The sequence below is a fragment of the Penicillium rubens genome (genome assembly GCF_028828025.1).
Source record: "Penicillium rubens strain IBT 27055 chromosome Unknown utg000004l_segment0_segment0, whole genome shotgun sequence".
Taxonomy (NCBI): Eukaryota; Fungi; Ascomycota; class Eurotiomycetes; order Eurotiales; family Aspergillaceae; genus Penicillium; species Penicillium rubens.
In genome coordinates this window covers 332,462-357,534 of record NW_026890602.1, presented here as the reverse complement: position 1 = coordinate 357,534, position 25,073 = coordinate 332,462, and the positions used below count along the sequence as shown (strand labels likewise).

Sequence of the window (25,073 nt, the reverse complement as noted above, 5' to 3'; positions counted from 1 at the left end):
GAATCAATACGAATAGTAAAAATGAAACATCAGTCAACAATCTTGAATGCAGATAGAAAACAAGACCATATGGATATCACCAAGCTCCGCACTAAACCGCTTCCGCTCGGTTCCCGGCAGTTCGGGCGCCGAACCCCACAATCCCGGACTTCAACCAGATTCCTTTCTCTTCCTCTGAAGTGCCTGGGATATCATTTGAATCCGAAATTCCGTTGGGAATTCCGAAGGAAACATGTCTGCTGTAAGTTTGCCTGAATAATGGCATTGTGAAAGGCAACGCTGTTTCGAAACATATATGTAGCCCAGCTAATCGGGCAGTTATCAGTGCGATCTATGTCATACTCGGAAGGTATAATCATTCGTTTCTCACATCGAAATTTTTAATGTTTCAATGCTCATCTCAAGTAATTGTAGGTAAAATGCGATCGCCAGGATCCTTGCATGAACTGCACCGATGCAGGTGCAGAATGCCTTCGCAATCGCCAGGCGCGAGTTCATAGGCCCCGGGTCTCTCGGTACGTGGAATGTGAATTGCAGGTCTTTAGACTCCGCAGCTGACATTTCCAAGACTGGAAACATTGACCCAAAGATTGGCGAAGCTAGAAGAGGCAAGCAATAAAGAGGCAATAAACTTTCCAACAACCCATCACGCCGCTAGCAGTACATCTTCATCGCCTTCGGCCAAACTGACAAGTATTACTGGGGTGCTCAATGACAAGCAGAAGCGGTATCGGGCATATGACCCCAATGATATGGGTCCTCTGCAGCCACCGCCAAGTAAGCACCGCAAGTCTCAGGCTGTGGCGCAACAAAACGTTCACCAAGCACATTCACCTGGCTCAACCCATCATGCTAGTGAGGCTAGAGAATATATTGAGCATGAACTCCAATGCAACCCTGCTCTGTCAAAAGATAGACGCACTGCGCTTGAATCAGCACGGAAGTTCGTTAGTCAGCTGTCTAATCCGACTCTAAATTGGGAGGGGACCGCGGCTATTCATGATATGGAGATTCAAGAAAGCCTAGAATCCCCTTCTCTCACACCGGAGTTGCTCTATATGATGTTACCTGGTAGGCTACCACGATTGGAGCAGATGTCCGCAATGCTGATTATTACAGGACCTGATAAGAAAACAAACTCCCAGGGAACAATCAATTGGCCTGATCACATTTCCGACAGCCTCCTAGAACAAATGGGGCTTGGAATTATCGAGGGCGCAGAATGTGAGCAAGTGCTCCAGCATTACCGACTTAATGTCTGGGTAAAGGCCATGAGTTTTATATCAAAAATGGGCCCTCTTGTTTCAAGTGAGCCCTTGAGGGATCATTTTCGGTCACTCAAAAAGAGATATGAAGCCGCTGCCATAGAACTTTTGAATCAGATTCCGCTGGCAGCTGAACCTAGCCTTCTTTTGCTTCAATCGGTTTTGTCTGCAGTATGTTTGTTTTGCCTCTTTACGGTGGCTCCATACACATCGACTCATTTCTGACTCACGACAGACCCGTTTGATGCAATATTTAGGAAATATGACACGCTGCTGGATGCTGACAGCGCTAGCCTCGAGAATGATCGTCTCCTTGAACTATCACAACATCACAGACGTCAGTCCTCGAACCCAGACCGAGGAAAATATCCATGCCTGTGTTTTCTTGTGCTATTACTTTGACAAAACCCTCAGCCTGCTGCTCCTCCGACCACCGTCTCTGCCGGATCTGAAAGTTAAACCAACCCAGTTAATCCACATCGACCCTGATCTGCCAACATCCACCATGATAACAGGCGTAGTCGAGTATTCAGAGTTGAAGAATACTCTGCTGACCATCTTGCTTGATACTAAACCGATAGGAGACACAGAGAAGGCCAATATGCTATCTGATCTTGTGGCGCGGGCGCACATAATCCACTCCAATATGCAAATGGTAAGAGAGATCGAGGATGAGCCAACAAGCAATCGCTAATCCAACTTTCAGTTTCGTCGTCGCCAAGAACAACAATTTACACAATCATGGAGCCATCTGCGGCGCGAATGGCTATCAATGGACTTCAACTACTACTCTGTTCTCACGACAATCATCCAAGCCCGCTCCTCGGTGCTCAAGTCCCGTTTGGTCTGCGAGAACTGTCTATACACAGCCCGGGAAGCCCTCACCACTCTCCGAGCTCTACAGGAAGCATTTTCAAACCGCATCAATTCTATCGACTCATATCCATACTTTCTTACCTGGTATGACATAGCTTCAAGCCGTCCCTCAATATCCTAGCCCTAATGACCGTTTCAATAGGACAATGCTGTTATTCCCTCTAGCACCGTTCTTTGTCCTGTTTTGCAATGTCATCGCAACATCAAACGAGAGAGACTTCGATATGATCAAGAACATCACTGACGACCTACATCAATTCGCAGAGGCCAATGCCTCGATCGGCAAACTGTACAAGCTATTCTCCAAGTTTCTGGACCTGTGTGCACCTTTGGTTAAAGGGAACACCGAACCTTCACGTTCAGAACAGCCAGCAGCTGCACCTTCTGATCCAAACACGGCTGAGAATACTGAGGCCCAGATGACATCCTACACAGATATATTTGGCCGCGCTACCGGTACCGACCAGCCTTTGGCCAGACTTGGGGGTGCAGATTCCACTGGAGGAGGTCCTACTGCACCACCGTCTGTGGAGGGATGGAATGACAGTCTTGTGTGGGAACTGTTCGACAATCAACCCTCGTTGGGATGGGCGGAGTCTGAACTGTGGAATGCCATGGCGCAGTTTGATGCGTGAAATAGGATAACAATACGTGCTTCAAGATGTTTCTGGAAGTGCTTCATGGTTTTCCCATGATCTCGGTTGATTGGATTTGCATAGTACATAAAGGTGTATTTACGTAGCTGACTCTTTAGGACACAGTCCCAAGCAAGAAGGAGCAACGGGGCAAATGTGAGAAGGAAGATAAAGAGCGTGATGATTTGGACATCTCAGAGTCTAGCCAGAGAGTAAAAAGAAATTGCAATGCTCAGCGAGTGCAGATATGCAGAAGGGCCATGGTCTGTCGAAAACACACGGGCCAGATATTATAATACAGTACAAAGAAAAAAATGGGAGGACCTCGTATCTATCACGAAATCAACACCCAGAGAAGGAAAAAGATCTATAATGGTCATTAGTTGGATGTCCAGGCAATAAATTTCAACATGAGTCAACGTACCATCAGAATACCGAACATCTTGGCAATTAGCCAGCGATTCCCGGACACGCGCGTCCAATACTTCATCAGTTCTCTCTGCGCCCCCTGGACGTTGTCGACCACATCTTCGGTATTGGCATCTATGCGCTGGATCATTTCAGACTGCTCGCTGACCATCTGCGCCAGCTGACCAAAAATACCACCTAATTCGCTGATGGTTCGTTCAATAGCTTCAATAGCTTCGCCTCGAGCTTGAACATATGTGTTACTCGATTCTCCTTCTTCCATTACCATCAACTGCTGGTCTGACTGGAATGATGGACGCCCTAAGGGCGAAGGATTTGAGGGCTCGAGGGTCAAAAGGTCGGAGGAGTTGCCTTGATATCCTGGCTGAGGTGTCCGTCGTCCCGAAGTGTTATACAAAGGCGAGTCTGAGCGCTGTGCGTCGAGGGCGCTGTGTGATTTGGAAGATACCGAGGAAACAAAGTTCTCGGTTCGTGATCGGGATGCTTGAATATTCTTCGTGCGAACTTCGAGCACCTCCTTGAAACTAGCACCTACATCGGCCAGCTTTCCCTGCAGCATGACAACAACCTAGAATGGGTAATCAGCGACTTGTCCGTGCGCAGCCTTTCATGTCCCACTCACATTGTCATTGTGCTCTCCTTCCTGGTCTGTCTTCGAGCGATTCGATTTGGGGTGTTGCGCATGCGTGAGCGCCTGCAGTGAAGCGATGCTTTGGTTTAGGGCGGCAAGGTCTTGCTTAATCACGTATGTCAATTCGGAAATTTCGACAGGTCGGTCGTCGAAGAGTGTTTTCCGCTTCGCCACTATTTCCCGTTAAATTGCTAGAATTAGGTCGCAATGTGACCTGGACTTACATTCAGCCAACCGCTGCAGTTTGGCCATTGTTCCAGTAATCCCCCTTCCGATATCTCGCGCCCGCCGCGCAAACTCCGATCTTGCTGCCTTCGCCTCCTGTCCGGCACCCTGGGGCGACGCATTGGCTTGTCGCCTTTGCGCATCGGTTAACAGTGCCTGGCGCTGCGAACCGACTTTCGACGTCCCCAGGCGCTTCTGGGCGTGGCCCAAGATAGCGTTGAATTCGCTGGTCCGGTCTTGTATCGACGGGCCGGTCATTTTGCGATGTGGAAGGAGGGATGTGAGGCGAAGATAGGAGACGAGTAGCGACGAGTAGCTATAGTGTTTCAAGGAGCGACGGTATTGAGAAGCAAATGTAGATTAAGTCGACAAAGGCCGAATTCGGTGTTGAAGCTGTGTGATTCTATCTGCAATCGATAAGGGGGCGAGATGAAGACGTGTCCGGTTGCAGGTAGAGAGCTCCGAGGGTACAACGTCGTGACTTGAACAGATCCAGGATCAAAGTAAAGAGACTTGATATACTCCGTACAGTCAAGTAAGAAGATGGAAAGGTCGAAGTCAACAATGTCTACGCAATTAACCCCGTCCTTACTCAATCGGAAACGTTTACATAAGCCCCGCATCGCCACCTAAATTTAGTTCAACGATCGATCAGGGGAATATACGGAGTTAGTTCGTTTCATTGCCATTAATACTCGTTTCCTTTTGTTTCCTCTATTCTCTCTTGATATTAGCTGGCTTGATCTTCTTGGATTTCTCTGTGGATACACGTCATTCTTGTACATCTTGTCTCCTCCAATTATCCCAGCCCGTTTGATCGGTGCCTTGCCCAACTTGGGCCAAATCGCCACCTTCGTCCCTCCTATATACACAATCTTTTAAGGGAACAGTGTTGTTCACCTTCTTATTTAACCCTTACAACTTGCTCTTGTGCAGAATTATCGGAGATCAGCCAAGCAACAGTCGATGCTGGTAATCAAGCCCGGTCCCTTGATCCTGTTCCCCTGATGGCAGACCCCACCCAATCGCATGGCCACGGAGCCCAGAAACTGTAAGACTATCTATTCAGATTGAGTCGCATATCTAGTTGCACAAATACTGAGACCTGCTTTAGCCCTTCCCCACCAAATGTTCGCAGTCCACTCTCGGCAGGCAGCGGTAGCGGAACCCCGATCTCATTCCAAACGAACGTGAATCGCTCCAAAACAAAACGATGGGTGGAAGCAAAAAAATATTCTTATGACGGAGGTGATTGGGGTAGTGATGATGACTATGAAGAGGAGGAGGAGGAGGAGGCACCTCCCGCAGTACCTCGGCCTCCCTATGCCACCCACAACACTGGCAGTTCATCTGAGCTGTCCGCGAGGCGTTTGTCTGGCATCGGATTTGGAACCGGAGCCGCCGAATCTGCTCCGGCTGATGGCAAAGGTCGGACTGTTAGTGGAGGAGATCAAAAGGCGCTTCCTTTCGTACGGCCGGCCGACCTCTATAAACGCATGCGTGAGGAGAAAGCGACAGAGCAGTCTCCTATCACTGGTAGCAATGAGCCCAAGTCTGACGGGGTTGGAGTGCCACCTCAAACGAACCAAGAGAACCCCGATTTGGGTCTACCGGAAGTCAAGCGCATGTCTAGCTTTGGTACCGACTTCTTAGGTGGTGCAGAGCCCAACCCGCCAACGGATAGCCCTGCATCTCAGGAGCCCTCTTTGCACCACAACCCCTCGCCGGGATTCAGATCGGTAGTGAATCAGGCCTTTGATGTCCCAGAAACTCCGCAATCCACTACCACTAGTGTCGCGCGGTCGAACAGTGATGGCACTTCGACGATCAGCCCTATCATGGGTGGTCGTACTATGACTGACGAAAGAACACCCACCATTCTCGAGGAGCCTAATGAGTCGAGCTCCCCCAAGGCAACTGCGAATGCGGTTCCAGGGTTTAACCCTGGTCATCGCCGGGACCTGAGCCTTCCTAGTTCAGACAACAGTCCTTCGAGAAAACCTCAGGTCACAGACCAAGATACCCCAATCGCGGGCCGTGCAGAGTTGTCTTCCATTCCCCCACTCGAGAATCCATCTCCAGAATCACCTGATGCGGGGATCTCTCCTCAGAAACCGCCCATGCAATCATACTCGAATAATGGGCAGGACATGCCTGCCCCTCTCAAATTCGGAAGTGCATCTGGCCCTGACACCTTCCATCCCGAGATCCCAACCATCATGGGAGCCGAAGAATCGCCACAGAATACTGACAATGATCGCTTGAGGGAGGAGATTATCCGATCATTAAGTCGGGAAGCTACCCCCTCGGACGACCCAGAGCCCAGCCACCAACCTCAGTCGCAGGCACCTGCCGAATCCGTCCCACAACAGACTACGGTTTCCGAAAGCCACCCAGACTGGACTAGCCCGCCTCCTTTGGCGTCTCAAGACCCCTATCCGACCAGTCAAGGCGCGGCTGGTAACTCTGCATCCATGGTCGTCGATCAGCCAAAGAAGCCCAAGTTAGAAAGACGGTTCTCATGGGAGTCGTCCGATTCGTCTGAAACAGAGCCGCCTCAAATGCCTGGCAGCTATTCATCGCCCCCTCCTTTAGCCACATCGTTATCTATGCAAGAGCCTGAGCCTATACGTGAGGAGTCCGCCCCATTGGTGTCGGACGTATCGCACGACCCACTTGCTTCTGAGGATGAAGCGTCCAGTACTCAGCGTGCTGTGGAAAGACCTCGACTTTCGATTGTCCCACCTGTTCCGGAGAACATTACACCACCCGAGCAAGTTATGGGACCGGGGGCTACGCCACCTCCACAACTCCAAGCCCCTAACGTCGACAGCTCATCCCTCGATGAGTCTAAACTTTTAGGCTTCCGTGACATTCTCGGCATCACATCTATCAACCAGCGTATCAAGTCTTTCGAACACACCCGCGACCAGTTCGCCACGATCGACACTGGTTTGAATCATTGGCTAGAGTTCACAGTCCATGATCACCCCGAGCATGCCGATGTGGTCCAACAGAGCCAGAATCTCTCCCCTACCGTGCCACTATCAGATCCTTCCCGCATCAGATTCCCTAAGTTGGGTGCTCTTTCGAATCTCGGTTCCTTGAATGACGGTACCCCGACTAACGCCACTCATGTTCGACGCCCGTCGGGCCATCTCGGTACAGTGATGAACAAGGATAAAGTCGGGGAGAAAGGGAAGGAGTTCCTCCACACTGCGGGAGCGTTTAGTGGCAAGGCAACCGGGGCAGCCAAGGGGCTGTTTGCCAAGGGCAGAAGCAGGTTCCGACCCAGTGGAGGTTCTGAGAAGGTAGATGCCTGATTCTTTTTTTTTTCGTTTGAGCGAGTTGTTTACTTGGGTAAGCACGGTGGATGCCGTCGCTTTAATGTTTCCCTTGGACTTTCGCTGCCTTGCTTCACTTTCTGGATACCACGATGTAATTCCGAGCACTTCTTTTTGGCATTGAGCTCTAGAATGAGACACGATTGATGCATCTGCCCTTTCGATACAATCTAACACCCCGCCCTTATTTGTTTACATTCTGATGTTGGTAATGTTGTAGGTTCAGTCAACTCAAAATGCTTCTCGCCGCAGCTTTCAGTTCTCCTTCCCTTCAGGGACTGGTGAAGTGTCTGGTAACTCTTCTCTGCGAAACTCTGTCACATTTGGCAGTCTGCCTATCTTCAAATCCGAGCAAACTGGGCTCAACTCTGATCCTGATCCACCGGTCAGCTTCTGTCTAGATGGTCCACAGGGTGAGCACAATGGTGGCAAACGTGTCAAGGCGACCAAATCGGGGAATAATAACCAGTCGCACAACCATGTTGGCGAAACGACTGGGCAACGGGACCAACTGCCATCTTCCAATGGTGTCCCTCCTAAAGCTGAAGTACCCGGGAAGTCAGCCTTTGCTGGAGATTTGGAGCAGGAGATGATAGCTGCACTTGGTCTTTCGCCCACAGACCCCCATCCTCGAAGGGCAGCAAGTACCCCGATGGTGTTGAATGCATTTAGCCAAGTAAATGGTGGGAAACGGCAATTCACAGAGCCACTGCCGCAACAGGGAGAAAGCACAACTGGCAATCAGTCCGATGCTGAAGCGCCGGCGAGCAAAGACCCAGTCGCAGAAAAGGGTCTGCCAGTCATTCCTGATGAGCCTTTTCACATCCCCGTCCCGGTTGTGAACAGCCAGAGGCATCAGCCAAGCAAGTCTACACCGGCGATAGTTACTCCGTCCATCCGTCCGGTGCTTGATGAAAGTCCTAAGCCCCCTTCGCCTCCTCCCAAGGATAATGGCAATGGGCTTGCACCTAGCCAGGGTCATGGACGCCAGCCCTCTGTCTCAACGCTCGGGCCTGACGAGCAAACCGGACGTACATCTAACGAGGAAATCGACAGGGATCCCCCTTCTCCTTTGCAAGAGACAGCCGGGGTAGTACCAGAACCCCGGTATGAAAGCAAGGTTGAGCAATCTGCGGATGACGCTCCTGGCTCATTGGCATCCGCTCAAAAGAAGAGAAGGTCTTTCATACCTTTCTATCCGTCAGAGTTCACAAGCTCTGCCGAGGTCCTCGAATCCAAAAGGAAATCGATCAGCGGCCTACCTCCCTCTGTTCCAGATGTGCATAGCCCCTTGAGAAACGAAGTCAGATACTCGCCGGGAACCCGAAGCAGTATGCTGAGCTTCGGTAGCTTCGGAAAGCAGAGTGCCAACGGCAAAGGGACTCGCCCGTCCACACCTGCTAACGGCCTTTCGCAACCTTCGGAATCGGGGTCTCCTGCAGGGAACGGGGAGTCCACTATTGGAAAACTGAAGGAGTTCGGGAGACGACGACGCGCTTCAGTGGGAGACCTCCTCTCTGGTATTCAACTACAAGGACCCCAGGCGCCCCAAGGAGGCCAGCGGAGACGAACATTCAGCAGAATTAGCGTACGTCTACTTTATAAAGTTGTTTTGTTTGTTTTCTAACTTAGACAGGTACTATTTGGCCGCCAAGACTCTCAAGATGCTGAAAGGAAATCGACCGACCACAAAAGGACTACATCAGAGCAGCTGCAAAACAAGTATTTGCCGACACGTCCGTCGACAACCGGAAATGCAAATACTAGTGTTGCTGCACAGGATGAACCACCGGTCCTCAGCAATCCATTTGAACAAACCCCTTTGCCAACTCAGCCCCCTGAGCCTAGGGCACCACCACCGCCACCACCGAGCGACGCAAAGCCTCCATGCGATGATCGTCAACGTGCCAGTATATCCCTTCCATCTATGTCAATTCCATCCAGTTCGTCGTCCAACTCCCTGGGGACTGGTCGGTTTTACTCGCAGTTCCGATCTGGATCCATGAATGAAACCCCCAACGGCTCTCGCCATGCTAGCACACTCAGTCAGCCTCTCCCAGATCATTCCCGGTCACCATCTCCCATGTCATTCCAGGAGAATAGAGCTGTACCTTCACTGTCACCGCTGGAGGAGTTACAGGACCACCAGATACATCAACTGCAGAAAGAGGAGCAGCTCAAGCAAAAGGCCCAGCAAGACCAAAACGGAGACCCGCAGTTAGGCACCCTAAACGAGAACCAGGAAAGAGAGGAGCATGAGGAGCACAAAGACCGCATGGTTGGGGACCCCCTTCGACACGAACTATACGGGGAGATATCCGAGGCTCCGACAAGCAAGCAAAACAACCCGGAACAAGTGCACGAATTACAAGGCAATCTCAAACAGCAAATTCTAGCTCCTCAGCTCAGCATCCGATCCCGAAAGCCAGTGGTTTCAGACTTGACATGCCCAGCCTCGGAGAACCATGCACCGCGCAACATCGCCGTCTCAAACGCCTCCGCGATATCCGCGCATCCTCACCGCAGTGAGGACGAGGCCCGTGTAGTTAATAACCCGCCTCAGCCAGTAGAGCTTGCCATCACCGCGGATGACTCCAGCGAGGAGATCGTCATGTCCCCCACGTCCTACCCTGGACAGGAGTGGACGCCCATGCATTTGTAGCATGTTTGATTAGAGCACATATGATACCCACCGGATTAGAAGAACCCTGACTTTTATTTGTATACTTTTTTCTTTTGTACGCATAAGTGTACCATACTGAACGAATACCTCTCTTCTCATAGATCCGAGTCTGTTATCTTTGCCATTTCTCAAATAATGTGATCATGTTCATTACGCATGTTGATCTCTAGATCTCCCCGGCTGCTCGGTCTAACATACAAAGTTTCAATATAGACTAAGGATGCATACTGTCTCTATAGCAGTTTCGAGGACTACCACTGAAAGGCCGACAAGTCCCTTCGGGGATTACATAGAAACGGAGTCGGATGTTCGGGTTTTCGACATACATGTCCGTAGGTAATAAGTGCATGTACATAAGTGAAAAGACAACGGTTTCCCCGCATCTATGAAGATATAAGAACAGCTATAAATGACTCATCAAGACTATATTCTCATTCCATCAAGACTTAACTACATCCCTTCAAGATGAACCCTAACGAACCACCTATCATCGATTTCGCCCGTAAGAAGCACCCTCCAGCGCCGTATATTCTAATAAAGGTATCTAACCCTCTCAACAGCCTTCTATGCCAACGATTCGGCCAAAGAAGACCTTATCCGCCAAATCCAACAAGCGTGTGAACAATTCGGTTTCTTCCAGCTAATCAACCACGCCATCCCAACCGAACTACAAACCGCAGTCCTACAACACTCAAGCGAATTCTTCAACCTCCCCTTGGAAACGAAAGAGAGATACAACCAAGGTAACACAGCGCTCGCTCACCCCACAAATACCAAAAAAAGAATTAACTTACCTAAACCCCAAAGCCACTGGCGGCTTCAATCGCGGGTACGAGCGACTACGCTCTCAAAACTTCGAAAAACGCACAAAAGGCGATCTGAAAGAAGGCTTCTATCTTGGAAAGGACCTCCCACTCGATGATGTATACGTCGTCCAGCGACGCTTCGGCCAAGGACCGAACAAGTATCCCTCCGAAGTCCCCGACGCGGAAGGCTTCCGTCGCGTCATGGACGAGTACCACGACGCCATGATCGAGCTTGCCGTGGCCATCATGCAAGTTATCGCGCGCACTCTGGGTCTGGATGAAGATGTTTTTAGCAATTTCTGCGATCATCCCGTCTCCATTCTGAGACTGCTTCATTATCCGTCCCAAGAGGCTGATGCGTCGGATCTTGAGAGAGGTTAGTAGGAAACCCTGCTTACGATGTGAATGTGAATATCACAAGGAGAACGAACTAAGGCAAGTCTAGGAATCGGCGCTCATACCGATTTCGGCGCTATCACGATGCTCCTGCAGGATGATACGGGCGGGTTGCAGGTATGGAATAACCTGTCTTCTGAATGGGTTGATGTCACGCCGGTTCCAGGCGCGTATGTTGTCAACCTGGGCAATATGATGATGCGCTGGACGAATGATCGGTACTTGTCGAATCTGCACCGCGTCATTAATACCAGCGGAAAGGAGCGGTTAAGTGTCCCCTTCTTCTTCTCGGGGAATCCGAACTATACTATCCGGTGTCTTCCTGGCTGTGAGGATCCAGAGGGCGCTAGATATCCCCCGATTACCGTTCACGAGTGGATGACAGGGAGGTATGCAGATACTTATGGGACTTCAGATGGGAAGGCCATTGGGGAGCTGCGCCGGGAGCCTGATGCGTGATGCATTAATAGTAGGAGTAAAGCAATCAAAACTGTTTATATGAGAATGTCACTAAACAACCCATCCCACTAATTCTCCTTGACAACCTCCCAATCAATCCACTCCGTATCCCCGAAAACCTTCTGCGGAGTACTATACATCTCCCATTCCTCCTGTCCAAGAACAGAAGTAACACCGCCCTCAACACGAGCAGTCTCATTAACCCCAGGCCCATGAACCCGATACTCCGCCATAAGCGTAACGCCCTCCTCGAACCTCGAAACACCATCAACAACCCAATCAATATACCCGCGCGGATCGACACTCCCGTCCTCGTAAGAGCGCGCAAAGATCGACCGGTGCTGGCTATTCCACGGCCGGCCGAGCGCACACGCACCCTTGATATCAGCCGCGATGGAGGCGTTCGCCGCACGCACGCTAGAGTCAACTATGTACGCGCCGTACTTGTTCGGGATTGTTGTGTTCGTGCCCTTCCAGGCGGTTATGCCGCCGCCACAGCCACGGAGTTGGAGGGCGCTGGATTGGATCCAAGCTGTGCCGAAGCCGTACAGGAAGTCGGTTTGGCCGGCTAGAATGCTTTCGTAGAAATAGGCGTTGCCGAGTTTCCCTATGTAGACCTGCGGAGGGATTAGTGTGTGTTTGTGTTTGTGTTGTGCGAATGATCCCAACAGATGGAAAGAACGTACAGTATCCTGGTACGAATAAAAACCGCAGTGATAAAACCCGCCATTAGCACGACTGAGACTCAGCGCATGCGCTGGTCCGTCCGAGTACTCAGCCCAAGTATTATCAAAGTCGACATTATATACTCGGAAATCCTTATTTCCGAATGGCGTATCAGCTGGCACGGGATACCCGGTCGGTCCTGTGCCCGTGAGACTCGCTTCCAGGGTGGGCGCTACAACCATCACGCTGAAGAAGACATTGTCGATGCCACCGGTATTGTCTCTGTTACCAGCCGCCCAGTTGATGCGCACGCGGTTGCGGCTTGCGTCTTTGGGGGAGGTTGTTTGGCCGAGAAGGGTTACTGGGCCCGAGCGGGTTATGTTTACTTGCTCGGTATAAGTACCTTCTAGGATGAGGATCGTTTGTGGGCTTTCGTCGTCGGGGAGAGAGTTTATGGCGGATTGAATGGTTTTGTGAGAGGCGTGTTTAGAGGTTGTGCTGACGACTAGGGTTCCCGGGGGACAGTGGGTTCCGGTTGATTGGCAGGTTTGTCTGGAGATGGGTTGGATGGCGATGGCATTGGCTTCTAGGGCGAAGAGGAGAAGACCCAGCAGGGAGAGGATTGATGGCAGCATCGTGCTTGATGTGGATAATTGCTCACTTCCGATGGGCACGGTCTATGGTGGTTGTATTATTCTTTTATAGGCATTTGGAGAGTGGGGGTTTGTATAGAAGCCATAGCCAGTTGCGGCATGAGACGGAAAATTAGGAGATGGATAATACCAAGATGGGTTAGGAGTAAATTAGATAGTTGAGTGCATTGTGATATTTCTCTGTAGTTCGTCCATATTGGGAAGAGAGGGGATCTCACTGGAAGCTTGTCTCCGCGAAGTGGAAATTCATCCGGGGGAAAAGTATGGGGACGGAGAATTGGCTTCCACCTGTCAGCGTTGGAGCATGGAAGAAGAGACAGTGCGCACAATTTAGATCAACAGGAGGATAGGGGATAATAAGCAAGAATAGAGAAAGATCGTCAAGATTGGAATCCTACAATACTGCAAATGGAAATTACGAGGAACAGAAATGATTAGAATCCCTTAGATTGACTAAGTGCCACTATTAACGACATACATACACGTAGAGAATGAAAACATGACTCTAGCAACTCGAAAGCAAACCACAGCCAGGGGGGTAAATGAAACACACAAAGTCTATAATACGGGTAAAAGGAAGCAAAAAAACACGGGAGGCCTTTTTGACTCCCACGGCATGCATGTTCAGGTAGGTGGCACGGCAAAATTTGCGTGTAATCGCAGGGAGATAAAAGAAATTAGACCTCGAATCAGTAACGAGTTGCAAAAAAAGCTAAGGAACGAGCGTTTACTCGTTGTCCTCGATCTCCTCGGCACGGGCACCGAGGGTGTAGCGAGTCTTTCCTTCGGAGTCCTTCTCCATCTCGACGGCGAGCTTGGAGAGGTGAGCGATCATGTTCTCGATCTTGGTGTCAGCCTTGGAGCGGGTCTTGCGGCCAAGGTTGTCAAGACCAGGAACAATGGTCAGGAGGTAGTACACAACGGCGATGATGATGGTCACACCGATGGAGTAGGCCCAGATGACAACAACGGTGACAATGTCAACATCGTTGTTCTTGGAGAAGCCGGGGCCACCAGGGGTAGGGGGAGAAGTCTGCTCCCAGTCGGGGGCGAGCCAACCGAAGACAGCGAAGAGGGTGGCAAGGACATCGACGATGAAGATGGCAATGACCAACTGCCACGAGGGCCAGGTCTTTCCACCACGGGTAACGAAGATGAGCCAGTTCTCAGTCAGAGCAATCTCAAGGAAGAGAATCTCCTGGGGAGAACCGAAGTTCTGGATGATACCACCGTTCTCGAGGAAGAGAGTACCACGGATGATCCAGGTGGCGGCAGCGAGCAAGATTCCGAGAACGACGGAGATAACCCAGATCTTGGGCAACTGCCACTCGACAGGGCGGGCTTCGAAGTGAGCGTTATCATAGGCAACGGCGATGGTGGCAAGATCAGCGAACAAGGCGATGAAGACAATGAGGGAAGAGTCGACAGTCTCGTTGATGATGATCATGGAGGTAACCAGGTAGATCTCGAGGTGGAGACACAGGGCAATACGGTACTGGATGTAAGCCTTCATACGCTGGAAAATCTGGCGGGCAAGCTTGATAGCATCGACGATAGTGGAGAGACCGGGAGCGAGGAAGACAATATCGGCGGCAGCCTGGGCAGCCTCAGTGGAACCCTCGACAGCGATACCACAGTCAGCCTTCTTGAGAGAGGGAGCATCGTTGACACCGTCACCAGTCATGGCAGTCAAGTGACCACGCTGCTGGAGCATCTCGACGACCTGGTACTTGTGCTCGGGGAAGACCTCAGCGAAACCATCAGCCTTCTCGACAAGGTCGTGCTGGGCGGAACCAGCGAGACCACCGTGGATCAGACGCTCAGAGTTGTAAACCTTGGTACCGAGGGCAAGCATCTTGCAAGTCTCCTTGGCGATAGAGATAGCGTCACCAGTAAGCATCTTGACGGAGAGACCGAGAACCTGGGCCTCAGCAATGGTGTGGGCGGTATCCTCACGGGGGGGATCGAACATGGGGTACATGCCCAGAAGCTGCCAGGGCTCACCCTCCTTCTGGACGGCGACACCAAGGGAACGGAAACCACGGCGAGCGAACTCAGTGACCTTCTCACGGTAGAGGACAGCCTCCTCAGGAGAGCAGTCGGACATGTTCAGGATAGCCTTGGGGGCACCCTTGGCACAAATGTAACGGACACCATCGCAAGTACAGACGGTAGTGATACGCTTGGAGACGGGATCGAAAGGAGTGTACTTCTCGGTAACCCAGTTGCGGGAGAGGATCTCACGGGCCTTGGGGTAGCGGCGGAGGGTAAGGACAGTCACCTTGTCGATGGGGTCAAGGTTCTTGATGTTGTGAGAAGAAGCAATAGCAGCGACGGCCATCATCCAGTTGACATCAACACCCTCCATGACGTAGGGCTCACGGATGGAAAGCTGGTTGGCAGTAAGAGTACCGGTCTTGTCAGAGCAGAGAATGTCGACACCAGCGAGGGATTCGATGGCAGTGAGCTTCTGGACAATAGCCTTCTGCTCGGCAAGGTAGGCGGCACCGACAGCGAGGGTGGTAGTGGTGACAACGGGAAGACCGACGGGAACACCAATAATCAGGAGAATCAGGGTGTAGTGGAGCAGGTTGTTGTCGCTGTGCTCAGGGGTAGCGATCTTCAAGTGACGGAAGAAACCACCAATCCAGGCGGCGAGAATCCAGAACATGACGAGAACGAGCAGAGAGGTACCGATGTTGTCCATGACGGCCTTGAAGTGACCAGAGTCCTGGGCACCCTGGACAAGGGCGGCAGTCTTACCGACGAAAGAGTGACGAGCAGTAGCAGTGACAATACCGTAGGCCTTGCCACGCTTGCAACCAGTGGTGTAGTAACAGACATCAGCCATGTACTTGTCGACAGCGAGAGATTCACCAGTGATAGCGGACTGATCACAAGCAATGAGGGAGACACCCTGGTGGGTCTCAACATCATCATCGTCATCATCACCGTGCTTCTCCTTGAGGTCGTCGGAAGTGGCGTTGGCGAGGTACTCCTTGTAGGCCTCGAACATCTCGGGCTTGGAGTAGTCACAGATCAGGCGGACATCGGCAGGGATAACGGTACCCTCCTCGACGATAACGATATCACCAGCAACGAGCTCACGAGCGAGGATCTCCTCCTCCTGGCCGTTACGGACAACGATAGCACGCATAGCGATATCACCCTTGAGAGAAGCAACGACATCGGCAGCCTGCTTCTCCTGGTACCAACCGACGAGAGCGTTAAGCAAAAGAATACCACAGATAACACCGAGATCGATCCAGTCACGCAGACCGGCAGCGAGGAGGACAGCAAGTTCCATAACTGTACAGTAACGAACACGTTAGTCAATCAATTGGCATAAGACGCGTCAATCGAGACGGATGTCAAAGCCACTTACCATAGAGAATGGGACCACGGAAGTAACCAATGAACTGAATGAAGATGTTGGTCTTCTCAGTGACCAGCTCGTTCCAGCCGGTCTTCTTGCGACGAGGCTCGATATCGCTGGTGCTCAGACCAGTGCGAAGGTCGGTCTCGAGCCAGTCATCGGGGGCAACGAAACCATCCTGGATACCACCAGCGGCCTTGCCACCGAACTTCCACCAGGGCTTCTTCTTCTCCTCGCCCGAACTCAGAGCACCGGCGCTCGAGGTGGAGCCACGACGGTTGTCGCGGGCGGTCGAGATGTACCGGTTGAGAGCAGAGTACTCGTCGAGGTTACCCTCGTCACCAGCCTCACGGTGAGGACGCTCACCATTTTCGACGTCAACAGCATAGGAAATTCTCCGCTCCGCCATTGTTGTTGCTTCGGCTCACACAGCCTTGGAACCCAACGATATGAGTAAAGACAACGGAATGACGGGTATGACAGAGTCGGAACAGATCCTATGTAAAGAGAGAAAAAGAGAAAAATGAGATGAGTGAAGGAAGGACTGTTTTATAATGGATTACGGGGGGGTCAAAAAGAAGGAACCGGAGTGGGTTGGTGGATAATGAGAGAAAAGAGTGAGGGAAATAAAAAAAAAGAAAAATTGTAAATTGAAATTGAAATTGAAAAAAGAATTGGGAATTAAAAAAATAAATAATAAATTGGGGACCGATTGAAATGGGGGAGAAAGGTATTTTGCACGAAATCCCGTGTTTGTCAATCTGAGGGGGGAAATACTTCTGAAAATGGTTGCTGGGGAAGGTATAACCCAGGTACCTTTTTGACCCGCTCTGGAATCATTCTTTTCGGGTCATTTTGACTTTTTGGTATTTTTTGGTTGTTTTTCCGATGTTTTTTTTGTTTTTTATTCCCATTTTTTCCTCCCCCTTCGGTTTAGCGTTATGTGATTTCTTGGTCAATACCAGACTTTACCCCTTGCCCTACCCAGAAAACTCCAACCGGATACCCGGCTGCAGCCAGTCATCTTCAAGGCACAGTCCTTTAAGTGGGACCGACACTGCACTCGGCTTAGCCCCAAAACATTGAAAAAACCTGATACCGATACCACTCTCCCTCTGGAGGTCTCTGCTACCGGCAATGACCTGCCGAGTTGGCCTCCACAGACATCACTTCCGTATGAAATTGGTACGGAGTACCACAATTTTACATGAGTTTCCATGCCTTAGCCGATATGCCCCAGTTCTGACTATGCGCGATTTTTGTGTCTGGGGTCATTTCGATCCTTACTGTGTCCCGAGACCCCAAGACATAGGGAAATAAAAAAACACAAAACTAATGGAATTGGTACAGCGAATCTGATGTATTCCGATTTGCAGTTAGGCAGGTTAGCTGTTTAACGGAGAATTCACGGGCATGGCAAAAGGAATAGACAGGAATGCCCTTGCAGGAGAATGCTCCTCTATTGAGCGACATGGTCCGAGATAGCCCCAGGATAGTCCATTGATACGGATACGTTTTCATTTACCCTACTCCGTATGTAGCTACGGAGTCGGATTACATTATGTATAGTTCAATTTTCCCTTCTCGACCGAGTCCGGCTTTCACCCGTGGACAACAAAAAATGCCACAGTGACTATGGTGACGACAATATCGCATGGCCGTCACACCCAACCCATTTTAAACATAGCAAGGGGTCCCGGAAGCGGTAGATTTTGATTTTTTATTGATATGTATGCCAATGCTATTGGAAGCATGCCGGGCCAACGAAAATTACACTGTATCTGACAATAAAGTTACAATTCTTACCATCATGTCATCAATTAGCTAATTTGCTCCTCCTCCAACTCTGGTATCAACACGCACCCTGTTATTATTTCCACTTCCCTCGCTGAAGCTGCCTCGTTCGTACCTCTTGCCACGGTCGATCTCTGCCCTCTCTTTTCCGCCCCCCTGGCCTCGTGGAGAGCGTCCCCAGAAGCGTCATTTAATTCGGTGCCCCTCACTGGTCGGCACGACCGCAAAAGTCCCCGCCGACTAGCACCTTGTAATAACTGGGCGGCTTTGATCGAATCATCGGGTGCAGACGCCGGCCGATGATTTCATCGTGGTTTGATCGCCGACGATGTTCCCAAGCACTGACTCTAATATGGTCTCCTTGTACAGAGTACAGCTGGAATGCTCCATGGTATCTATATGGCAATCATTCTGGCTTTGCTATGTTGTGCAAGATGGCCTGGTCAAGATGGGGAAATTTCGATGCTCATATGGAGTCCTTCGTAGTCGCTTTAATTATGATAGACTATTGTTACCCTCCCGGCCAGCACATAGCTCCATTGATCGCCTGACAGTGTGCATGACCCAAAAGACAAAATTGCCTTTGGTCCAGCAGGGAACAAACCTAGTTCGCGATGTCAAAAGGGTGCCCTGCGGGTAAATCCTCGACAAAGTATAACAGGGGTCATCGGATGCATGTTATTGGGGTGATCCTCCATGACTGAACCTTCTAGGGATCACACCAAGCTTCCCGGTGTATGCAACATAATAAGGCTGAATGCCATTGGATGAGATCTCGTTTTCAAATCACAATGTAGTAAACAGTTTATGATCAGCCAGTGCTTTTATTTAGTCAATCGGAAACTCTATACGGAGTAGGATGGCAGCGATATTCCCATAGTTTTGATAGAAAAACACCCGCACCCCGGCTTTCCGGTGAGTGCCCTTGGCAATTCTTCCCCAGAAGACCAATCTCCTCGGGGCTGGGGTTTCCCTCGATCGTGCACGCGCCGTTGGCGATGGACAACGGCGCGGGAGAGTCGAGATCAATATCCCGAGTCTACGCGATCTAGACAAATTCCTCCTCTCGTTCTCGCTCCGTCCATCGTAGAATAATATATAGAGGCGCTACTATCGATCGAGTACGGATGGCTTGCGATAATCCCTCAGACAACCCTGTCGGTCATCCCGTCTCTAGTATGGAGTATGTACTCCGTACTTTGTACAACATATACTTTAATCAAAGGCGCCCGGCGCTTTACGCGGCAGACGTGCCGTTCACTATGCGAGCCAATTGCGGGCATCTGAACGAGAGGAAATTATGGAGCTCCCGAGTCTGGCCGTGATAATATATCAAAAAAATATCACCTTCCATTCTAGAGCCGTACTCCGTAGGAGCTATTGGTTTTCCCGTAAAAAGATAAAGAAAGAGACCACAATCCCGCTTTCTCTAGCCCAGTGTCGTCACTCTGAACCCCCTGTCTCATCTCTTCCATATCAAAGGAATAGCTGCAAAGACAGATAGCTCTTGGGCCAAACTCTTTCGGGAAGCCGGCCGCGAGTGGAGTCTGAAATCCGCAACTGACCCCTATTCGATGCAACGCTTACGCTTCGTCCTCTTGCAGCCCCGTGCGAGGGTGAGGGAAAAAAAGCAACAAAGGGAAAAAGAAATTATGGAAAATGAAAAAAAGGTCCAATTGAGTTACGATTATTCCGGGGGATTCTCGCCGTTTAGCCTTTCAAAAATCCCACGTCAGCCAAGCCCGGCTGGCAGCAGTGCACGATCCGGGGGGAGGACTGTCCTCAGCGCCGCCGAGGTCACTGGATGACCCTGCATCGAATTTTCTTTGATGGATCAGTCATTTGGACTGGGATATTGGGCCATTGTTCTGGTTTAAAAAAAAATTTTGTCGGGGCCCACGACCTTTCATATCTCCAAAAACCGAGGCGCATAAGTGGAGAGCTCTGTTGGACCCCAATCGAAAATGGAAAAATGGCTCGGGCAATCGAAGCGTCGAGAATTACAACATAGGAAATTATTACTTTACAGAGCATTTCTCTTCCCCCACGCTGTGACCGTGGATCATGCTGTGGGACAATATCCGCCGTAGGAGGTAGATTGTACTACACACACGTGCGCAATATCAAAATATAATGTCATGGCCCAAGTCCACAATCCATTTTGGTTTGGAGAATTTTGAAGTAACCGTAGCCTCGCCATTATCGCTGATCTTTGACTCCGTAGCCGTGGAGTAATGCCAACCTTTTCAATAATGCCAATAATATAATAGACGTAACAATAACATTCGGGGATTCACGGTATGTCCGTATATGGTTTTGGGGGAGGGGGGCTGGGAACATGTTTCACGATCTCCAATCCCATCGGAAGCTACACAATTACCCCAAGAACAACAACCTTCCACTACCATTGTACTTCGTACTCCGTATACGATTTAATCTATACGTGGCGAATCACTCATGTCTCCTCGGTCGGACATGTGCTTTACGTAGCCGCCAGGATCCCTTTACACGTGAAGCACGATACGACGTCTACCGGGAGAGATATGAGGATCGAACATTCCTCGTAGTGTCGGGCGATCGCGCCGCTGATGCCGTCTGGTTTGGAGGGGTTGATCTGGGGAAGCACCGTAGGATCAATTCCTGCTGACGCCGAAAGCACGGCCTTTTTCGATTGTGTCTTCCGTCCTGCATCATGCAACAAAATGCCTCAAAAATCATTTCGCGTTGCCCGAGTAGATGATTGCCACTCCGGACCGGACCGGGGGCAACTGGAAAATTATGATTCCATTGCTAACTATCGTAAAGGACGGTGAGCACGGTGAGGCCGAGATGTAAAATGCTGCGTGCAGAGTAAACTAGAGGCTGGCCCTAATGGGGTTTCGGTGCCGAGTGATCATACATTTCTCGAAGTGGACCCAGTTCGGTGCGTGTGGTTATAGATTTAGGGTGTTCTGGACGTCTTCTAGAAGGCTTCCTGGAGGTGACTGTACCATGGGTGCAATGCAGCTTACGCTGCATGTGGGCGTGAACGGGATTTTTCTTTTTCTGTTTTTTTACCCTTTTCCCTTACCTCTTTAATCGACGGATGTCGGCACAATGAGAATTAATGTTCATAACGTCCGATGATAAGAATAACAGTATCACGTCATGACTCTTATCATGCCGCTTTCGCTATGCCTTTGTTAGACTAACCCAAATGCTATTATTACCACATACTTTGAAAATACCCGGAAATATATGAATCTTTCCAATTCGGGTAAAATCCGTGCAGCGAGATTACCTCGGTCCCCCACCAATCATACCCCTTAGAAACAGCTGACTCAATTAATTACCGTACCAGGTCCGGGTGGATTTCCCACTGAAATACGTACCAAAACATGTAAATTACCCCCGGCTTGGACATGCCGTCGACGGGTGTTCTATAGGGATAGCCCTAGAAAGGTATGTCTATTGTGGAAGTATAGGTATAATGTCAGAGCAAATGACGATGAGGACACACAACCTAATCTCCCCGGCCAAATCACCTAAATCCAGATCCTGAATCCACACTATTGCCATTGGCATTACTTTATCGACGTCTACTGGCCAGGTGTCAAAGACCAAATCTCCTAGTACGGTCTTGGCTTTCGCCTCGCAGCCGTGTACCTACAGTAGCGCGCGTAGTGCGATGGGACAGGCTTCCCTCCACGAATCAGATGTCTTTAAATACGCTTAGAAAAGCTCCCACCATCTGAATCAAGCCCTCACCGGTGGGCGGACCCACTGAATGATCGCCCGCCTGCCAAATCGTTCCTTGATTACGGAGTATACCTTACCACATACGGTGTATCCTAGTACGCCGAGCTCCGCGTACCTGGTACGGTCAGACTTGGTACTCCGAGGACTTTTGCCGATCCCAGATCGTGAGGCATTTTCTGTCGCTTTCTAGCCCATTTCATTCACACCGACAAGGGTTCACGTTATTATCACGTTTTTGACTAAACTGCCAGCTGTCCGCGGAGGTCCTTCGTCTGACGCTTTGGTTAATTTGTCACTCGTCGTGTATCATGCATCCATAGATCATGAATGTTGCATAAATCTATCATGATACCAAAAGTACCACCGTAACTGTTATTAGCCAAATTGCGGTTCGCCAAGCCCAGCTTTGTTCACCCCAGAATTTCCCTGCCCATGGAGAAACAAAGGCCGAGGAGAAAAGCAATGCTAAGACAAAAAACGCGGGTTGAATGTCGCGCAAGTCGACTCCGTGCACAGGGTTACCTCACCCCAAGCCCTATTTAGGAATAGTGTCATGTTGTTCCCGCACTTGCAGGAGAGCTCGAAGCCTTTTGAAACGAGATATACGTTGTCTACCCGTGTTTAACGCATGGGAATTGAAGCCTAAATGCAATGTAACAATATCCCTCTCTTTACATCACGCGGAGTCCAGGATTGTCCGGAGTAATCTCCAGAGTCGGCATCGGAGAGGAATGACGCTGTGCCTTTTCCGGGGGGATGATCATAGCTTGCGAAATGATTATCACCTCTCTTTCACCTACGGAGTACGGAGTACGTAGTACTCTGTATTATTCGAATTAAACAGTCCATTCGAGCCTGAAATAAGAAACTACAACATAGTACAGCCCCGCGTGTCTGTGCTTTCCAGACTATTGCGCGCTCAGGCTTGAAATTATTCTTACCTTAAGCAGGTAAGACCCCGAATATTGAGGCTTCTCACTCGAGACATATCATTGGACCAGAGACTCAGGATTATGTCGGACCCCTCCCGGTCTTGGCTTGTGTTATGTGGCCTCTGGCCGAGGCGCAGAGTCGGCCAGTGTCGGTGATCCCGTGTTGAAACTCCGACTCGGGCGACGCGGCACGCGGGAACTCGGCACGCAGTTTCAGTTGAAGTTGCCCAGTGGTCTTCGTACATATCAAATTTTAATTGCCTCATTGCCAGTTCATTGTTCGTTTCTGGTTCTGACGTCGCCGTCTTGCCGGGTAAATTGTCCTTTTCTTTGTTTATTCATAATTTATGGTCTGGCGCGCCACCAAGTAATAGTGCGAAAATTAGTTGATCAGCCCTATTCAGTAAGTCAATTGTGTACTCTGTACGGGAGTACGGAGTACACTTCTATTATTTTCGACTTGGATTGTGTGCATACGCTATAGTCAAGATCGTATACAGCATATGTTACACCTTTCTCTTGGCCGCATACAAACCCTGTGTCGATCAGAGCTTCGGACATGTAATCACCTACGGGCGCGCTCCCAATACGAATACGTACAGTCCGCTGAAAGCGAAAAGCGAAAACGGAAACGAACAATGGCCAACATCCTGGCCGAAATGTCTTTCTGTCTCTAGCTTCGCGGTTTAACAATTTGATTAAAATAACTCTAAACCCGAATCTTTTGACTCGTGTTTAAGATAGACCGGGGAGATCGCACGGAGAAACATGCTATCCCGGGTAGCTCGTGTGATCACACGATCATTCCATCTAAGCCTTTCCAGGATAACAATGATGATAGCAATGATGACATACAATATCCGGAGCCACCATGCCATACCCAAAAAAGCAATGAGTAAACAAACACCCACATCTCTACATACTCCGTACTAAGATAACTCACGCGACTTTGAGTCATAGCCCAGAGCCATAAAACCAGATTACCCCCATCCAAGACAGACCGCATGTTTAGATAGTCTTCCCATTTTGGTCGTGATCGACAGGAGAACAAACACCCCACACTCGACGCGAACCTTCACGGCTAGCAAGTGCTATTTCAGGGATCAAGCAAAACGGATATTATCCGCGCTTGCTACTTTCCCATATAGGGCAGTTGCACATCACTATTTACTGGGATTGGCGCGACAATCCGGTGTCGGGAAGGGTTTGTGCTATCTATCTACATTACATGGGGAAATAACAAATCAACATTGAATGCAAAGACATACTATGTCACTTTGTTGTTCTTCCCCCTGTGACGCAAGGCAAGTATGCACAACATACAGAACTGACATAATATTTACCCTCTTTAGTATGGCTCCGGGGTAATCCATCGTCGAATAGTGTCTCCCCTGTGCCCTGTGCGAGAGATGTTATGGGGTAGGTATCCCGAACTACCCGTTACGCGAAAACAGTCGAGTCTACAATGCACACGCTCCTATCTCCCCGTGCTGCAGCGATGTACTCAATAATTGTATGTATGGAGTATTGATATTCCTCTTGGCTGTGTTATATCGATACAATGAAACACAGAGCGACTGCTTCGACCGAATTAAACGTTACAGTATTGCGTCTCGGACTGGCTGTCACTGCCACTCGAGCACCAGTGATCGGCGGTGTTCACGATAGGATCGGAGGCTATAATGGTGACTGTGGTGGGATGAGATGTGGTATAGCCGTTGCTATTTGCTATTTAATTCTCTGTTGCTATTGTTAGAAGGTGGTATAAGACTGCCTGCTAGGCTACGATATATATTTCTCTTCGTATGCACCTTCGTGCGTCGGCAGATCTGCATAGCCACCGTTAAACTCCCCGGTCACCCAGTGCCGATTGTCAATCTTTACCAGCGCCTGGTTTCAATCTCGGGGGCGGAGTCGAGGGTGTATACTATAACTCAAACGCCGTTTCAGTGTGGTTTTATTGTTTTCCAGGTCTTACATGTATCTTACCTGGGTACTGTGAGCTTGTCCTGGGATACCTTGTCCGGAGATGCCAAGCAAAACAGGGATAGATTCGTGGGGGATACTGGGGGATCGACATGCTGCCTGGAGTGCTGTGTGTGTTACAGTCTATAGATAGCATTCGTCGCAGTGAGTGGATGGATAGTGCAACGATAGCACCAATG

At 50.0% G+C, this 25,073-nt stretch overlaps 6 protein-coding genes across 6 annotated transcripts; 3 read left to right on the top strand and 3 right to left on the bottom strand.

Moving 5' to 3' along the window:
* Positions 1-441: 441 nt before the first annotated feature.
* Positions 442-2,776, top strand: N7525_010081 (fungal specific transcription factor domain-containing protein; the record flags this gene model as incomplete). Its single annotated transcript, XM_061214955.1, has 5 exons — positions 442-515; positions 569-1,436; positions 1,501-1,920; positions 1,972-2,225; positions 2,284-2,776. 5 exons carry the CDS (start codon positions 442-444, stop codon positions 2,774-2,776), a joined length of 2,109 nt encoding a protein of 702 aa, XP_061067467.1.
* Positions 2,777-3,110: 334 nt separating this feature from the next.
* Positions 3,111-4,319, bottom strand: N7525_010080 (t-SNARE syntaxin; the record flags this gene model as incomplete). Its single annotated transcript, XM_002560353.1, has 4 exons — positions 3,111-3,143; positions 3,201-3,773; positions 3,828-4,009; positions 4,061-4,319. 4 exons carry the CDS (start codon positions 4,317-4,319, stop codon positions 3,111-3,113), a joined length of 1,047 nt encoding a protein of 348 aa, XP_002560399.1.
* Positions 4,320-5,068: 749 nt separating this feature from the next.
* Positions 5,069-10,067, top strand: N7525_010079 (uncharacterized protein; the record flags this gene model as incomplete). Its single annotated transcript, XM_002560352.1, has 4 exons — positions 5,069-5,112; positions 5,176-7,372; positions 7,626-8,993; positions 9,042-10,067. 4 exons carry the CDS (start codon positions 5,069-5,071, stop codon positions 10,065-10,067), a joined length of 4,635 nt encoding a protein of 1,544 aa, XP_002560398.1.
* Positions 10,068-10,553: 486 nt separating this feature from the next.
* On the top strand, positions 10,554-11,749 carry N7525_010078 (isopenicillin N synthase family dioxygenase; the record flags this gene model as incomplete). Its single annotated transcript, XM_002560351.1, has 4 exons — positions 10,554-10,590; positions 10,649-10,831; positions 10,896-11,270; positions 11,340-11,749. The coding sequence occupies 4 exons, from the start codon at positions 10,554-10,556 to the stop codon at positions 11,747-11,749; spliced, it is 1,005 nt and encodes a 334-aa protein (XP_002560397.1).
* A 68-nt stretch (positions 11,750-11,817) lies between these two features.
* Positions 11,818-13,050, bottom strand: N7525_010077 (putative pectin methylesterase; the record flags this gene model as incomplete). The annotated part of the gene is made up of 2 exons (XM_002560350.1): positions 11,818-12,366; positions 12,436-13,050. The coding sequence occupies 2 exons, from the start codon at positions 13,048-13,050 to the stop codon at positions 11,818-11,820; spliced, it is 1,164 nt and encodes a 387-aa protein (XP_002560396.1).
* A 745-nt stretch (positions 13,051-13,795) lies between these two features.
* N7525_010076 (uncharacterized protein) lies at positions 13,796-16,853 on the bottom strand (the record flags this gene model as incomplete). The annotated part of the gene is made up of 2 exons (XM_002560349.1): positions 13,796-16,377; positions 16,454-16,853. The coding sequence occupies 2 exons, from the start codon at positions 16,851-16,853 to the stop codon at positions 13,796-13,798; spliced, it is 2,982 nt and encodes a 993-aa protein (XP_002560395.1).
* Between the last annotated feature and the right edge of the window lie 8,220 nt (positions 16,854-25,073).